The sequence below is a fragment of the Salvelinus alpinus genome, chromosome 32, assembly GCF_045679555.1.
Source record: "Salvelinus alpinus chromosome 32, SLU_Salpinus.1, whole genome shotgun sequence".
NCBI classification, from domain to species: domain Eukaryota; kingdom Metazoa; phylum Chordata; class Actinopteri; order Salmoniformes; family Salmonidae; genus Salvelinus; species Salvelinus alpinus.
This window is the reverse complement of record NC_092117.1, coordinates 2,679,998-2,698,762: the sequence shown is the minus strand read 5'-3', so window position 1 is coordinate 2,698,762 and position 18,765 is coordinate 2,679,998. Positions and strand designations below refer to the sequence as shown.

Below are 18,765 nucleotides of genomic sequence, written 5' to 3'. Positions count from 1 at the left end.
TGTTATTCAGAAGAGGCAGGACTAACAACCACATTCTACACGATGCGGAAGAAAAGACAGAAATAAACTGCCTGTTGAATATAGAGCAATTAGTACAGGAAGGTGTGCTCGCCACCTCTGCTAGGCAATTAGTGTTAGCTCTTCAGTCTCCCCTGGTTTCTCAGCGGCAGCTGTTTATCGGCGGTCGTGTCAGTGACGGTTTGTCGCAAAACTAAGACTCACCGAAACAAAGACTGTTCTGCCGAGTTGTTCGAGGAAGGAAAGAGAGGAGGGCTTCACACCACTCTCTCACTTGAGTATCTTACCTAGTTATTTACAGTTGAACTAATTTTGCTATTTTGTTGCTTTGTCAACTGTGTGTGTTTTCTTTACCTGTTTGCACCTCTCCCTGTAGGCTTTACAGACGCTCCCCAACCCTTGGCTGCAACCCTTCTAATTTAGTGTAGCCTGCATGCACAGCCCATGTAGAATTCCAGGTCTCTGGCAGCGTTTGGAACTGCGATCAAGAACGCTGAGTTCATTTCAGCCGATGCTACCCTACAGTCCCTTGACTTTTTGGCCCTGACGAGCACTGCTACTCCAGCTGCTCTTCATCTGACTATGTTTTCTCTCATAGTCTGAGAGCATCTGGTCATCGTGGTGGTGGCACAGGAGATTTTTTTCATTTAAATTCCATACTGTCACTTGTCCACTCAAGCTTAACATTGTCATCTATCGCCCACCAGGTACCCCTGGAGAATTCCTCAATGAGCTTGACACCTTGATAAGCTAATTTCCTGATGATGGCTCACCGCTCTTCGTACTTGGCGACTTCAACTTCCCGACGTCTGCCTTCGATTCATTTCTTTCCAATTCTCTTTCTCCTCCTTCCCGCTTTTGACCTCACCCTTTCCCAATCCCTTCCAACTCACAAGGCAGGCAATACGCTTGACCTCATCTTTACCAAGAGGCTGCTCGCCTACTAATCTCACTGCAACACCCCTCCTGGTCTCTGATCACTACATAGTTTCCTTTTCGGTCTCCCTTTCCCCCAACCCTAACCACTCAGCCCCTATCCAGATGGTCACCCACTGTCACAATCTTCGCCCCTTCTCCTCTTCTATCCTATAATCTCTCCCTTCTGCTAAATCCTTCTCCTTTCTGTCTTCTGATTCTGCCTCTTTGACCCTACTCTCCTCCCTTTCCACATCCTATGACTCTCACTGTCTCCTTTCTTCCAGGCCAGATCGGCTTTCCACTCCTGCTCCGTGGCTGAGTGACTCATTGCGAGCCTACAGAACAGAGCTGTGGGCACCTGAGCGAAAATGGAGGAAAACTAAACTTTTAAAGGACCTATCATCCTTTCACTCCCTTCTCTCCGCCTTCTCTTCCTCTATCAGCTGCTAAAGCCACTTTCTATCACACTAAATTTCAAGCTTCTGCCTAACCCTAGGAAACGATTTTCCACCTTCTCCTCCCTCCTTAATCATCCACCCCTTCCCTCCTCCCTCTCTGCGGATGACTTTGTCAACCACTTTGGAAAAAATGTTGACGACATCCGCTACTCATTCACTCAGCCTATTGAGTCCACTGGTCTCACTCACACAGAACTACCCTACGCCTTGACTTCTTTCTCCCCACTCCAGATGACATGCTGCGACTAGTGAGGTCTGGTCACCCGACAACTTGCCCGCTCAACCCCATCCCCTCCTCTCTTCTCCAGATTATCTCTGGAGACCTTCTCCCATTCCTCACTTCCCTCATCAACTCCTCCCTGACCACTGGCTGCGTCCCCTCTGACTTTAATTTATTTTATTTCCAAAACACTTGAGCGTGCCGTCTCTGATCAACTTTCTCGTTATCTTTCTCAGAACGATCTTCTTGACCCTAACCAGTCAGGCGTCAAGACGGGTCACTCAACCGAGACTGCTCTTCTCTGTGTCACGGAGGTTCTCCGCACTGACAAAGCTTACTCTCTCTCCTCTGTTCTCATCCTCCTAGATCTATCTGCTGCCTTTAACACCGTGAACCATCAGATCCTCCTCTCCACCCTCTCAGGGCTGGGCGTCTCAGGCTATGCACACTCTTGGATTGCATCCTACCAGGCAGGCCGCACCTGCAGATATCTGGCAGATATCTCAACTTGGATGTCGGCCTACCACTTCAAGCTAAACCTCGACAAGATGGAATTGCTCTTCCTCTCGGGGAAGGCCTATCTACTCAAAGACCTCCATCACGGTTGACAACTCCAGTGTCACCCTCCCAGAGTTCAAAGAACCTTGGCGTGACCCTGGACAACACTGTGTCGTTCTCTGCAGACATTAAAGCAGTGACCCTCTCCTGTAGGTTCATGCTCTACAACATCTGTAGAGTATGACACTACCTCACACAGGAAGTGCCACAGGTTCTAATCCAGGTTCTAATCCAGGAACTTGTCCTCTCCAGTCTGGCCTACTGCAACTCGCTGTCGGGTCCAGAACGCAGCAGCATGCCTGGTTTTCAACTTTCCCAAGTTCTCTCATGTCACCCCGCTCCTCCGCACACTCCACTAGCTGAAGCCCGCATCCACAACAAGACCACGGTGCTTACCTACGGAACAGCAAGAGGGACTGCCCCTCCCTACCTTCAGCTATGCTCAAACCCTACACCCCAATCCAAGTACTCCAATCTGCCACCTCAGGCCTCTTGGCCCTCCCACCCCTAAGGGAGGGCAGCTCCCACTCAGCCAAGTACAAGCTGTTCTCTGTCCTGGCACCCCAATTGTGGAACCATCTTCCCCCTGAAGCTAGGACAGCAGAGTCCCTGCCCGTCTTCCAAAAACATCTGAAGCCCTACCTCTTCAAACAATATCTTAAATAATCCTCCTCGTCACCTCGACCCACCCCCAAAAATACAAATAAAATAAACACAACCTGCACTTGCACTTGACCCCCCACCCCCCTTCTAGGTCTGACTCTACTGACAGCTACATTATTGAGGAACAGTTTACTTTCTATGTCTGTGATATGTGGTTGCACCACCTAGCTATCAATTTTAAGATGAAGTCACTTAACTGTAAGTCGCTCTGGATAAGTGGCTAAATTCCTCTGGATAAGTGGCTAAATTCCTCTGGATAAGTGGCTAAATGCCTCTGGATAAGTGGCTAAATGCCTCTGGATACGTCTGCTAAATGGCTCAAATGCAGCAATAACAAGTAGCCACCGTAGCAGACAGCATAGTTTACGCAAATACCGCTATTCTGGAAATTCATGAGCTGGAGCACATCGCTAGCTCTGACTATAGAAGCAGATTACGAACTCATTCTAGCTTAAGATCACGGATATGAGAGAAGTGAACTTGTGATTGTTTCTCGGTGACTCTAAAAGAAAGAACGTTATTCTCTCTCTCGTGGGATAAAAGAGTTCCATGAAGAGAGCGGAAAGACATTGTCATTGAAGACAGTTTAGTGCTCGAGTCGCTGGTTTATTTAGTTAAACGCGACTGAATTGAACCCAACTTTTCTTTTGACAATTTCATTCGTGACCTAGTTGCAGGTTATCTGATAATCAAAGGTTGATTATCCACAAGGTCAATCCACACGGTGAGTCCAGATAAACATTTAGGATTGTTTGATTTAATTCCATCAATTCACATGAAGTGTACCAGTTTCTTTAATTATTATTTTATAATTATATAATTAAATATTTGATTATTTCACCCAACTTGTATTGAATTATTCTGGTATTTAGTTATTGAAGGTCAGTGTGAGAAATACTTTGTTTCACCTTGCTGAGTACTGTATGTGGTTTTGAGAAGGCTACTGTTGTATTTGAGTGTTATAATGCTGATTGTTTGGGAAACCAATCCACTGCTCTTTATTATTTTCATTGAGTGTTATCAGTCTGAAGCTATATCACAGTGAGTGATTGTATAGATTGACTATTGAGACACCATGCTGTTGCTTTTTTGTTTTGCTGTGTTGACTGTCGAGACTCAACCATACCACTGCTCCTAGTGGATGCATATTGTTCATGTGACACATTCTATAATTATACAAATAATAATTCAAGAAACTGGTACACTTCATGTGAATTGATGGAATTAAATCAAACAATCCTACATTTTTATCTTGACTCACCGTGTGGATTGATTTAATAGAGAACATACCATTATATTCTTACACACAGACACACACAGACACATGATAATCCCCCTCCTCTCTCTCTCCATGTGTCTGACTTGCTATGTGTCTGGCTCACGTCCTCTTATCAGTCTCTCTATCTCTGACTGGTTGTCCGTGGTACTTTAGTTGTGCTCATCACAAGTGCCACTAACTAGGTCTGGCTCTAACACTAATGCTCTCATCCTGAGTGGATCATTAAATCCTTCTGTTCTGAGAGCGGTCACCCCACCTCTTCTTTCCTCTTCTCTCCAAGTCCCCTGTTAGAGCTGAGATGAGAGGGATGGAGAGGAAAGATGGAAGTAGTTAGTGAATTAGGCTTAGAGCTGTTTTAATGAGTGAGACATTTGTTTTTTGTCTGAATCTGTGGCACCTCTGCCTTATTAACATCCCTGTAGATACATCATGTTGTATTGTATCAATGTTGATGAAACCACATGAAACAGACCACACTGGATCCACAAATCAATTCTGTATGCCGCTTTCTCGGCCAGGGCTCACTCGAAAGAGATGTCAGTCTCAATGTGACTTCCCTGGTTAAATAAAGAACACGTGAATAAAAACGGTTGTCAAAGCCCCGGAGCCCCTCGTCTCGGTCCTGACCCTCTCACTCCAGAGACACTACCCAATGTACCCCTGACCTCTGACCTGGAAGAAGTTTGCCCTCTCCGCAGACCCGTGTCGGTGGACGTCCGGTGGTCCTGACGGACCGTGGGGGTCTGGAGCCACTCACGAGGCAGGAGCCCTGGAGGAGAGAGGGATGTATGTAGGGAACGAGTGAGCAAACGTGGGAAGGAGGACGGGGGAAGGATTTGTTTATAAGGGGAGCGGATGTTTGGATTGTCTGACGGAGGAAGGGAGAGAAGGAGAGACCTGGTCTCCTCTCTTGTGACAGCTCTGCTCAGTGTTATTGGCAAGGTTAATTGGGCAGCTAAAAGCCTCAGCCTCTCTGTCCTCCAGCTCTGTTTGACTGTCTGGATGCGTCCCAAATGGCACCATATTCCCTACAGTGCACTATATAGGGAATAGCGTACCATTTGGGATGCAAATAGTCCCGTTTTTGCTCTCCACTGGGGGAAATAGCCTGTAGGCTCCATTCTGCTGTCAGCTCTGTGATGGACATGCTCAGGAATGTCTGTGTCCTTGCTAAGAGAGCTCCATTCTGCTTTTCACTGCCAGATAGCATTACATTTTACATTTTAATCATTTTGCAGACGCTCTTCTCCAGAGCGACTTACAGGACCAATTAGGGTTAAGTGCAAGTTAAGTTAAGTGTTAGCATGATGCTAACAGAGCTCCATTCTGCTTTTCACTGCCAGATAGCATGATGCTAACAGAGCTCCATTCTGCTTTTCACTGCCAGATAGCATGATGCTAACAGAGCTCCATTCCACTTTTCACTGCCAGATAGCATGATGCTAACAGAGCTCCAACCTGTCCTCAAGACCAAAAAGGAGTGCTCATTTTACATTTAAGTCATTTAGCAGACGCTCTTATCCAGAGTGACTTACAAATTGGTGCATTCACCTTATGATATCCAGTGGAACAACCACTTTACAATAGTGCATCTAACTCTTTTAAGGGGGGGGGGGGTTAGAAGGATTACTTTATAATTTAGGATCAGCCCCCCCCCCCCCCCCCCCCCACACCCCCACACAGTGTTATGTTTGGGGCAAATCCAACACAACGCATCACTGAATACCAGTCTTCATATTTTTGATGTATGGTGGTGGCTGTATGCCAAGTGTGTGCAAAGCTGTCTTCAAGGCAATGGGTGGCTCCTTTGAAGTATCTAAATATGAAATATATTTTGATTTGTTTAACACTTTTTTTTGGTCACTACATGATTCCATATGTGTTATTTCATAGCTTTGATGTCTTCACTATTATTCTACAATGTAGAGAATAGTAAAAATAAAGAAAAGCCCTCCAAACTTTTGACTGGTACTGTATGTCAGCTTAAATCTATGGCAAGACTTGAAAATGGCTGTGTAGCAATGATCAATAACCAACTTGACAGAGCTTGAAGAATTTTTAAAGGAAACATTTGCAAATATTGTACAATCCAGGTGTGCAATGCTTTTAGACTTACCCAGTAATCACTGCCAAGGTGATGCTATCATGTATTGACTCAGGGGTGTGAATACTTATGTAAGTGAGATATTTCTGTATTTCTAAAAACATGTTTTCACTTTGTCGTTATGGGGAATTGTGTGTAGATGGGTGAAGAAAATACATCTATTGAATACATTTTGAATTCAGGCTGTAACAGAACATATGGAAGTCAAGTGTTATGAATACTTGTTTACTCTTGTGAAGCCACAGGCGTAAATATTCAAGTTGTGAGATATTGCTGATTAGTTTTTCGTTTCAAAAGATGAAGCTGATATGTAATAGATTTCACAAATCAGCATTTTTAGAAGCGATGAAAACAACTGAGTGTTTAAATAAAACATGATCCTCCTCCTGTAGTAGAGGAAGAGAGTGAGGGAGAGTGAAAGAGAGAAGTTGGGGAGCCCAAGGGCATTTTCCAATTCCTCCCTTTTTCTCATTAAACCCACGTGGAAATATTATTTAATAGCATGTTGTGCTGAGCTGTGGAAGAAACAAATCTTGACTTAAGTCAGAAACCATCCAGAGTGGGTCATTATTGGCCACACTGTATTCGGTTCCCTCTCTACTCCTCATCTTCCTCTTCTCTGCGCCTTTAATAATTAACACGAAGACTGGATTTGAAGCATTAACTATATCATATTGGTTGACATATTATATCCTTCTCCTCGTCCTCCTTAGCTCCGCTTCTTTATCATTTTCATCATGGAGTTTGAATGGATCTGAAGCATTGTTAGGATTCTCTGTGTCTGGATCACGTTGGTACACTAATGCCCTACTAGTGAAGTGGGCAGTTTATCTCCAGTCGTCGTCGTGGAACAGAGCAACAGAATGTAGAAAGTAAAAGTCGAGAGGCAGAAGTGCCACGATGCATGGTCATGTCAACACTATATAATAGTAGTATTGTCCGTCTGGTTGTCTCTCGCCCTCTGTCTCATCTCGTCTCGTAACTCTTCAGCTGGAGAGCAGAGACGGCCTTAGTTGGGTGACTATTTTTATGAATTCATTTAAAATTGGAGCAATAAGAGAAAACACACAGTCCATACACCACCCTCAGCTGGGTACCACATGTGCCTAGCTCTAGTTTGGAGAGTAAAGTAATGAAGAGTGGGCGGGAGCCTTTTTTTGTCTATTAATAACAATCATAACTCTCCTTCTGTTTCACTCGTTTGTCGCCACGTGGCTGCACTGCCTGTGTGGAATCACCATGTTTATTTTCTCCCTCCTGGCTGACCCTACAGTGCGTGGTTGGACGGTCAGTCTACTTCACATCCTGATAGGGAAACGGCCATTGGTGTTCTACTGATTGATAGACAGATGTGGGCCCTCAAAGTGTACGGGTTGTACTGTATTGACCTGATTCCTAGTAGAAATACAGTAAGCGTGCACAATTCAGACTTTCACGTTCATTGATGTCAAAGGGAGACATGCACAGGTGTAAAAACAAGTTGGGTTTTTAAGTCAGAGTATGGCCCTTAATGTGTATGTAGAAAGGTAAACCCAGGTGACATGATATTCCCCAATGCCCTGTGCCGCCTCTCTGACTGTTGGCACTATTGTGTGCTAGCTGGCACGGCTCTTCACCACTGGAGAATGGATTGTGCCTCGAGGTGTGTGGACCAGGGGTTACCTACCTCTTCACCCTTTTTTCCACCCAAATCGGCGAGGACCATTTTTTGTGCTTTCTTCAGTGCTCTTCGGGAACTCACTGTCAGCTTTTATGACTGAGCAACTAGTTTCGCAAGCTGGGCCAGGAGTGAGGCCTTGTAAACAACCCAAAGTCAGACCAACACACCTCAATTGCCCTAGGTTAGGGGAATTGGGGCTGGGGAGATGATGATGATAATACATGGTATTTTAAAAAAACACTGTACAGCAAGAGTAAAAAAACAAGAATAACAAAAAATCCACATTTTATTACGTTACAGCCTTATTCTAAAATGTATTAAATGTTTTTTTCCCCTAATCAATCTACACACACTACTCCATAATGACAAAGCATAAACAGGTTTGTTGAAGCATGTTTGGCAGTGATTACAGCCTCAAGTCTTTTTTGGTATGAAGCTACACGCTTGGCACACCTGTATTTGGGGAGTTTCTCCAATTTCTTCTCTGCAGATCCTCTCAAGTTCTGTCAGGTTGGATGAGGAGCGTTGCTGCAAATCTATTTTCAGGTCTCTCCAATGATGTTCGGGCTCTGGCTGAGACACTCAAGGTCATTCAGAGACTTGTCCCGAAGCCACTACTGCATTTTCTTGGCTGTGTGCTTAGGGTTGTTGTCCTGTTGTGGAAGGTGAATCTTCGCCCCAGTCTGAGGTCCTGAGCACTCTGGAGCAGGTTTTTATCAAGGATCTCTCTGTACTTTGCTCTGTTCATCTTTGCCTCAATCCTGACTAGTCTCCCAGTCCCTGCCGCTGAAAACCATCCCCACAGCATGATGCTGCCACCGCCATGCTTCATTGTAGGGATGGTGCCAGGTTTCCTCCAGACGTGACGCTTGGCATTCAGGCCAAAGAGTTCAGTATTGGTTACATCAGACCAGATCATGTTTTTTATCATGGTCTGAGTTTTTAGGTGCATTTTGACAAACTGGAAGCGGGCTGCCATGTGCCTTTTTACTGAGGATTGGCTTCCATCTGGCCACTCTAAAGGCCTGATTGGTGTAATACTACATAGATGGTTGTCCTTCTTGAAGGTTCTCCCTTCTCCACAGAGGAACTCTAGAGCACTGTCAGAGTGACCATCGGGTTCTTTGTCACCTCCCTGACCAAGGCTCTTCTCTGGGCAGCCAATTCTCGGATGAGTATTGGTGGTTCCAAACTTCTTCCATTTAAGAATGATGGCCAGTGTGTTCTTGGGGACCTTCAATGCTGCAGAAATTGATTGGTACCCTTCCACAGATCTGTGCCTCGACACAATCCTGTCTCGTAGCTCTACGGACAATTCCTTCAACCTCATGGCTTGGTTTTTGCTCTGACATGCACTGTGGGACTTCATATAGACAGATGTGCCTTTCCAAATCACGTCCAATCAATTGAATTTACCACAGGTGGACTCCAATCAAGTTGTAGAAACATCTCCAGGATGGTCAATGGAAACAGGATGCACCTGAGCTCAAATTCGAGTCTCATAGCAAAGGGTCTGAATACTTATGTAAATAAGGTATTTGTGTAGATTGAGTATTTTTTTTATTTTTTTTTACTTAACCTGGTTTTGAATAAGGCTGTAACATCACAAAATATGGAAAAGGTAAGGGTTTCTGAATACTTCCCAAATGCACTGTAGTTAAGCTAATTAGCTTTTATTTCTTTTTAAATAACTAGAGCTGAGTAAGGCTAAGCTGAGGGGAAAGCCAGACGGTACCAGTGGTATTTGAGTCTGTTTTTGAAAGTAGCTATAGAGTCAGAGTTGTGGGTGACTGGGGGGAGAGAGTTCAAGAGTTTGGGGGCAGGGGTGCTAAATGCAGAGTCTTGTTTTTGAGATGGTTAGTAATTCAGAGTCGGAGTAGAGACAGCGGGAGGGTGTGTGCGTGTATGTGGAGGATGTCTGAGTGGTATGAGGGGGTAAGGCCATGGAGGGTGAGGAGTAGGATATTATAGGTGACGTGGAATTTGACTGGGAGCCAGTGAAGGTGGTGCAGAGTGGAGGTGATGTGTTCTCAGTGAGTGAGGACACTGGCAGTGGCGTACTGGAGCTCTGCCGCAGCCGGCCGCGACCGGGAGGCTCATGGGGCGACACACAATTGGCTCAGCGTCGTCCGGGTTAGGGAGGGTTTTCACATGGAGTTGATCAGGCTGTTGATTGTGGCCTGTGGAATGTTGTCCCACTCCTCTTTAATGGCTCGAACTAGAACAAACTGTCGCACACATCAATCCAGAGCATCCCAAACATGCTCAATTTGTGACATGTCTGGTGAGTATGCAGGCCATGGAAGAACTGGGACATTTTCAGCTTCCAGGAATTATGTACAGATCTTTGTGACATGGGGTCGAGCATTATCATGCTGAAACATGGGGTAGTGGCGGTAGATGAATGACACGACAATGGTCCTCAGTATCTTGTCACGGTATCTCTGCATTCAAATTGCCATCGATAAAATAGATGTCTTCGTTGGCCGTAGCTTATTCCTGCCCATACCATAACCCCACCGCCACCATGGGGCAATCTGTTCGCACCATTGGCATCAGCCAACCGCTGGCCCACACAACGCCATACACGTTGTCTGCCATCTGCCTGGCACAGTTGAAACTGGGATTAATCTGCGAAGAGCACGGTTCTCCAGCGTGCCAGTGGTCATCGAAGGTGAACATTGGGTTACGATGCCGAACTAAAGTCAGATCAAGACCCTGGTGAGGACAAAGATCATGCAGATGAACTTCCCTGAGATGGTTTCTGACAGTTTGTGCAGAAAGTCTTTGATTGTGAAAACCCACAGTTTCATCAGCTGTCTGGGTGGCTGGTCTCAGACAGTCCCGCAGGTGAAGAATCCGCATGTGGCGGTCCTGGGCTGGCGTGGTTGCACGTGGTCTGAGGTTGTGTTGCTCGTTGAACGTACTGCCAGATTCTTTTAAATTATGTTGGAGGCGGTTTTTTGAAGAGAAGTTAACATCCAGTTATCTGGCAACAGCTCTGGTGGACATTCTTGCAGTCAGCATGCCAATTGCACGCTCCCTCACAACTTCAGACATCTTTGGCATTGTGGTGTGTGACAAAATGGCACACTTTAGAGTGGCCTTTCATTGTCCCCATCACAAGGAACACCTGAAATAAGCTTTTTATGCATATGGACAATTTCTGGGTTCTTTTATTTCAGCTCAAACATGGGACCAACACTTTACATGTTGCGTTTATATATGTTTGTTCAGTTTAGATAATCCTGTTCAAGATTGTTGGACAGTTCACTGTTTTCTTGCTCATTTATGCACCTGCTCTGCGCTGCCCCTCTCCTCCTTAGCTCCTGCTAGGCTAGAATAGCTTGTTGGAAATTTGAGCATTTGTTATACTAATAGACTATTCGAGGAATTCAAGTTTGCTCTTGTTTGTTGAACGTTAAATGAAGCAGCCAAAAGAGTGGTATAACAAATACACCATGACAGCGCAATACACAAGGTGTGGAACAGTGGCAAATGTACCCATAGGACAAACAGAATAATATTAGTCTGAGGAGAGATTAAATAGCATTAATACAACAAAAATAATTCTAAACACACCTTTAGTTTACAAAGAGAGAGAACGTGCGATGGCGATAGGCTAAAGCAAGTAAGCTATTTATTCAGACCCATGAACATTCAATCCTCGTGAAGAGAAGCCAAAGCCATCTGCATCTTTTTCTAGTCCTATATTATTCAAGCATGTAATTACAATGAAGATAAGGACAAGGAAACATATTTCATTTAACGGTTGAGAGCGAAGAAGGAATAAAGGAACAATAGATGGAAGAGTAGGTAATACGCACATGGTTATTCCAGTCCATATAATACAGTATAATACAATACAGTAGGCCTACAGTAATAGTCCACACTCAAAAAGATTACTGAAGCTTGTTTAATTTATTTTTCCCGAAGAGAGCATAGGCTACATCTATCTGCTTTTATGTTTTTCTGTTGTGCGGTATAGCTGTCATATGTATCCTATTAGATGATGGCACAATCATTTGGGATATTTTGGGCTAGGGCTCATCTCGCTCAGGTAGCATCAGGCTTGAATTTGCATGCCTATCAAAGCTCTTATTCAGACATATTTCAAATGTCCTGCCCACGGGCCCTGCTCCTTTCTCCTGGCGCTATCAGGACCACATCAGACTATGATTTGCTAGTTGGGCCATGGGGTGGGGGCTTTTCAATGGGTTGGTTCTGGTGGTGTTGGAACCGAATCTGATGGTTGTCTGAATCTGCGGTATATAATTTGAGCTTTAGAATGGCACGCGATTCTGTCCGATGGTTTTATATGCTTTAGAATGACACTTCCGGTTTTGGCTGGAAATACCAGGGAGGAAAGTGATTGATTTATTCTCTGGATGAAACAATTGTAAAATAGCGGGGAAATATTCAACCTGTAGTCAGATAGAATATGGAATCAATCATCTCGGCTCAATTCAGTCTATTTCAATCTGCAATGTTAGGAACGTTTCACATCACTGAATTCACCACTGGTCTGTCTTTCTGTCCAGGTGATACACACGTACTGAAGGACCTGGGTCGTGCTCTGGTGCTGTACAGACGGACGGTCATGCCCTACGCCGCCTACGCCCGCAAACGCAAGGGCTCCAACGACGAGATGGAGGTGGCGCAGTACGCTGGCCTGGTGGGCCAGGTCTGCGCTGAGAGGATCCTGCTATACCGGGCGTAACCCACTGGGGGCGCCACCCTGCACCTTGATCCGCTCATGTGTCTCTGTCTATCCCGCTGTCTTTGTAAGTGCTTTCCACTGCTTCACTCTACAATAGCCTCACCAAGTTTAGCTCTACTACACATAGGCCGAACCAACACATTCAAGTATGTACCTGCTTTCAGAAAGAATTCACACCCCTTCACTTTTTTCACATTTTGTTGTGTTACAGCCTGAATTTTAAATGGATTAAATTGAGATTGTGTCACTGGCCTACACATAATACCCCAGAAATGAATTATGTTTTTAGAAATGTTTACAAATTAATTAAAAATGAAAAGCTGAAATGTCTTGAGTATTCAACCCCTTTGTTATAGCAAACCTAAATAAGTTTAGAAGTAGAAATGTGCATAATAAGTCACATACTAATTTGCATGGACTCTGTGTGCAATAATAGTGTTTAACACTAGAACCGCTGGGCCTGGAGGGACCAATTTTCAAGCTAATGAGCAGTCATTCTGACTGCAACATTCTAACAGTATAATTAATACATTTCATATACAGTATGCTATCGCAAAAATAATAATTTTGGTTGCGTTTATGAAGGCTTTGGGTTTAAATAAATCTAACACAATAGCATTTTGATTAGTTTGTTACTGTAGGCCAGTCAAGATCACTTTCGCAGCCAAAAAGCAAGCGAGGATCTACTGCTCAGAATTTTCTTAAAACATGAACCTAATAAAAACAGTTATGTAGGAATGAAGTCTGTGCAGTAGGCCTAGTACATTATCAAAGCATATTGTTTTTAGGAGTTCCCAGTTGTCTTGAACATGGTATTAGTCTCAGCGGAGGGAGGGAGAGAGCAGCAGAGGGTCCGACTCTCACGGTCCCTCTTTCTTTGCTTTCCTCCGATGAGACTGACCATATAGAGGGGACACAGTCTTCCACCTGATTGTGCCTCGGGCATAAATTCAAATTCCAGAAAAAGTGAAATACTCTGCGATATTAAAATAGACAACGAGCTGCCAATAATCTAACAGTCTCTCTAATGGTAATGGTTTTAAAAGTTATGAAATCTCACCTAAGCTAGTATCAAACTTTGCTGTGGCTGGGGTCGTGGAAGCTGTAGGTAGGCACAGTGATTTAAGCTATCTGATTGGCCAGCGCAGGAGGCGCACTCGATTTAGCCACAGATCTCCAGGTCCGCCAGGTTCAATGATTTCAAATGGGAACACTTTGCCTACCCGGTGCGCAGGGCTTCTGAAAAAAAAAGATGCATCTACCGCCAACAGCACACACAAAAAAAACACATGCCTCTGACTTTATCGTTGGCTTCTACAGAAATGTTTGGTGATCGACTAAGAATGCCTTGAAGATAGACCAGTAGATCGCGATCGACCGGTTGGTAGCCTATATGTAAAAAAATATATATAAAAATTAATTCAAGTGTTCAATACATTTAATTCACGGAGTGCCCTTGTTACAACTATGAAACAGAAAGAATAGGTGTTGGAACACGATAAAAGCGTATTGTTTTTTAAGAAGAAAAAAATAACTCAAACACGAAGGCACACAGTCCAATGATGAAAACATCAATAGCGTAAACATAAGCGCCAAGTGTGCTTGATAAATAGTGAAAATCAGCACAAAAGCTATAATGACATTATAATTATACGGTAAGTGTTGATATGACAGCAGTCAAAAATAGTGAATTATTGTCAGCTCTTGCTTACATTGTGTGCGTCTTCACTCAATGGCATCAGTTGGATTTCATTTAGCTGTTATCCCTTGTCCTAACTGTTGACACACCCTTAGTAACTTTCACTTTCTTGACACCCTTTGACATACCATTGTTTGGTTGTAGTGCGTAATAGTCTCCGGTTTTCTGTGTCCCCCTTCGTCTTGTCATTCTTCAGCAACTTTTAAGGAGTACAACGGCAGTACAGGTGCCTTATTTTGCGCAGAGGGAGTTCCCGTCTCACTTTGTTCATGGTGCCAGCCAGGCTTGTTTTCTTTGCAAGAAACTTTTTCGCCTGCAGCTAGGTTTCCTTCCAATTGGCGACAGATTTTCTTACGAATATTCTAAAATCTGCATAAAAACCATATGCACATTTTCCCACCAGAGATGTTTCTGTCAAATTGGCTTGTCGCAGATAAAAGGCTGCGTGATGACGTAGTACACATACAATACCTTTTGCGGTAAATATAAAATACAAGTCAAATGGGTTTCCATTGTGTTTTCAACTCTACTGATGGTTTTCTCACCAAAAATCTTCCGTTGTATAGCAAGTGTGCCCACTCCGATATTGGCATGTGTGCTCTAGGCAACAGCTCACAGGTATAGCCCACATGATGAGATTATTATGGACAGAAGAGAGCGATTAGCCAAGCATTGATGATCATGTCACCAGAATAAGACCCTCAATATTTATTGCACTTTTACCACGCTGGGAAGTTAAACATCATTTATTTCTGTAGCCTAATAAACGACATGCTATCCCGATGAATCATAGTGGGAGGACCACACATGTCATCGTGTGACTCCCAAGTTTACTTCGATATGATGGTTATTATATCAATATTTGCGCTTAAAAGGCGTTTCCACTGACATTCCTCGGCATAATGAATTTTAGACACAAAAAGATCCCACCTTGTCGACATTTGGAAAGTTTACTGGAAAATGTTGCTTGGATCAGGCCTGTCATGACATTTTATTTGTCAGATGTACTTTATTCGCATAAAAAGGCTGGATGAAAACCTGGTTAATGACCATGACGTGAAGAAATTCTCCATAGTGACATTTCTCCCCTTGCCAACGTAAGGTTCCACAAACCTCATCACCACATTCTCCGACACTCGCTCACCTGCTGCCTCCTTTCGCAGATATTGAAAGCGGTTCAACATGTACAATTACGCACGCTCTCACTGTGTAGCCTACTTCAAGTAGGCCAGAGTAGACTGATAAGACTGCTTTGATTCGGTGGACTGTTATAGGATACATACCATTTTAAGACTAGAATTAGAATGGATCAATACAATAGAATGGCCTGCCATGTTCTTAACAATTGGTGATTACATAATTATGCATCGTTCGCTTTCCCCTCTCGTCAACTCACCCATTCTCCTCTATCCCCATAGTACTTTACTTAATTTATTTAATCTGTTATGTGTGAAATTGGTTTCGTTATACACTGAGTATACCAAAGATTAGGAGCACCTTCCTAATATTGAGTTCCCTCAATTCATCAGGGAATGGACTCTACAAGGTGTCGAAAGTGTCCACAGGAATGCTTCCCACAGTTGTCCTTTGGGTGGTGGACCATTCTTGATACACATGGGAAACTGTTGAGCATGAAAAACCCAGCAGCGTTGCAGTTCTTGACACAAACTGGTTATAACTCCAGTTCTGTTTGTGATATTAAGATTTAAAACACTGACAGTGTGTTATATAGACTTATTTAGGAAAAGTCAAGGATGTAGGCGGGATTAACTGTTGTTTTTTTTTATATTCATGAGCAGTCAAAATGACTGCTTTAGCAGTTCTAGTGTTAGCAAGATTTTTTTTTACCCCGCACATACAATTAATTATCTGTAAGGTCCCTCAGTCGAGCAGTGAATTTCAAACAGTTTCAACCGCAAAGACCAGGGAGGTTTTCCAATGCCTCGCAAAGAAGGGCACCTATTGGTAGATGAGGGGGGGAATAAACCAGACATAGAATTTCCCTTTAAACATGGTGAAGTTATTAATTACACTTTGGATGGTGTATCAATACACACAGTCCCTACAAAAATACAGGCCTCCTTCCTAACTTAGTTGCCGGAAAGTAAGGCGAATGGTGACTTAAACTAATTGTTTTAAAGACCTGTGATAGAAGACTGAGGATGGATCAGCAACGTAGTTTCTGCACAATACTAACCTAAATGAAGGAAGCCTGTACAGAATAAAAAATATTCCAAAACATGCATTCTGTTTGCAATAAGGCACTAAAGTAAAACTGCAAAGAATGTGGCACAGAAATTTACTTTATGTCCTGAATACAAAGTGTCATGTTTGGAACAAATCCAACACAACACATCACTAAGTACCACTTCATATTTCCAAGCATGGTGGTGGCTGCATCATGTTATGGGTATGCTTGTCATCGGCAAGGACTAGGGATTTTTTTTAGGATAAAAATAAATGGAATAGAGCTAAGCACAGGCAAAATCCTAGAGGAAAACCTGGTTTAGTGTGCTTTCCAACAGACACTGGGAGACACTCACCTTTCAGCAGGACAATATCAAATCAAATTGTATTAGTCACATGCGCCGAATACAACAGGTGTAGACCTTAACATTAAACACAAGGTCAAACATATTCCTGAGTGGCTTAGTTACAGTTTTGACTTAAATTGTCTTGAAAACCTTGAAAATGGCTGTCTAGCAATGATCAACAACCAACTTGACAGAGCTTGAAGAATTTGAAAAATAATATGCAAATATTGTACAATCCAGTGTGCAAAGCTCTTAGAGACTTACCCAGAAATACTTACAACCTTAATAGCTGCCAAGGGTGATTCTAAACATGTATTGACTCGGGTGTGAATAATTATGTAAATGAGACATTTCTGTGTTTCACTTTCATTACATTTGCAAAAATGTCTAAAAACATGTTTATACTTTGTCGTTATGGGTTATTGTGTGTAGATGGATGAGAGAAAAACATATTTAATCCATTTTGAATTCCAGCTGTAACGCAATAAAATGTGGAATAAATCTAAGAGTATGAATGCTTCCTGAAAGCATATTGCACTCACCTGGCGGCCTCGTCTATGATATTATATCTGAATCATGTTTGATAGATGTCAGTTTTATCCATAATACGCAAGGTTTCAGTTTAACAAAGTATGTTGTCTATTTAGTTGTGAACTATCAATCCAGTTGATTAAGACTCAGAAATCTTGGTTACAGGGAACATTCATTTCAGTGTCGTTTTGATTTCATAATGTTTGACTTTCACCCCACGGAAAGCAGCAGTAGCCATCACCTTCATAACCCAGCACAAGGCATGGTTCTCCTCTGTACTGATATGGGATCAGACTATTTACTGATCTAGAATCAGTGACGTTGAGGAGAATCTGAAAGTTGCTGCTTCACTCTGAGGATTGGGCTCATACACGCCACACCCACAAACCACACTGAAATTAACATGATCTGGTTGTATTCCTGTGTGTGTGTGTACTGTATGCTTGTTTGTCTGTCACTGATATTTATAGCTTTATTTGCTCTTTTATTATTGATACTATTATTTTGTTTCAAACGAATAAAGGGATGAAATATCCAATTACTTATTTATGTTTGTGGTTTTCTCTCTATGCAAATCATGTACAGGCCAGCCTGCAAGGAACCGTGAGAATGTGGTTTTAGAGGTATTTCCTTGAATGGACGGAGAGGCACACGCACGAGGACAGGCGCACGCACGCACACGATCCATTCCAAAGCGCACACAAGCACAAATAAAAGTGTACATTTGCACAGACAGACACTGTATAAAACTAACACACACACTGATGTGGTCGAGGCTTGTTTGAGTTGGGCAAGGCGACAGGTGTCATATGTGAGCTGGCAGAACATGAATGCAATTGGCCTCTGTGCTTCCAAAAGAGTGTCAACGGCAGGCAGCTCCAGAGCAGAGCCAGGCCAGACCCACGTCAACAGGCTAGCCTCCAGCTCTGAGCTAGGCTAACACTGGGTCAGGCTTGTTTTCGTTAAGGCACATTAAAAAACATTGCAACGGAAAATTACAAATTAGGTTCCATCTTATTGGAAGAATCCAGATAGTCGCTCCCAGAATCAGTCCGTTTTTTTCTCTTAATTTGGTGCCTAATGAACACTACCCAAGTCTGAGCTATCCCACGATACACAGGCAGGGCCAACACACTCCCCCTGAAGGTCTAATCGAAGTGAACATTCAATTAGAAGGCAGATGTGTTAAAGCCATTCCTAATGCTGGGACAGTTGGTCATTTATGTTGTGCCTTTAACCCAGAGCAACGGATGTGTGGCCCTCCTATTCACCAAGGAGCTTCAGCTAGCCTTGGGTTAAACTAATACACACTCGCAAACACATACACACACTCTTAGTACAGTTGTGTTTTAACCACAGACAGAGCTTCAGCCAGCCTCGGGTTAGAGCAACACACAAAGAAC

At 43.4% G+C, this 18,765-nt stretch overlaps 1 protein-coding gene across 4 annotated transcripts in view; it reads left to right on the top strand.

The window, feature by feature from the left end:
• Positions 1 to 12,924, top strand: part of LOC139562642 (arginyl-tRNA--protein transferase 1) — a 190,566-nt gene extending 177,642 nt beyond the window's left edge. For all 4 annotated transcript variants that reach the window (XM_071380508.1, XM_071380507.1, XM_071380510.1 and 1 more), the window contains one exon: positions 12,420 to 12,924. In XM_071380508.1, the coding sequence (XP_071236609.1) occupies positions 12,420 to 12,598 (179 nt within the window). In that variant the 3' untranslated portion in view covers positions 12,599 to 12,924. The remainder of the gene's footprint in view (positions 1 to 12,419) is intronic.
• The last annotated feature ends 5,841 nt before the right edge of the window (positions 12,925 to 18,765 follow it).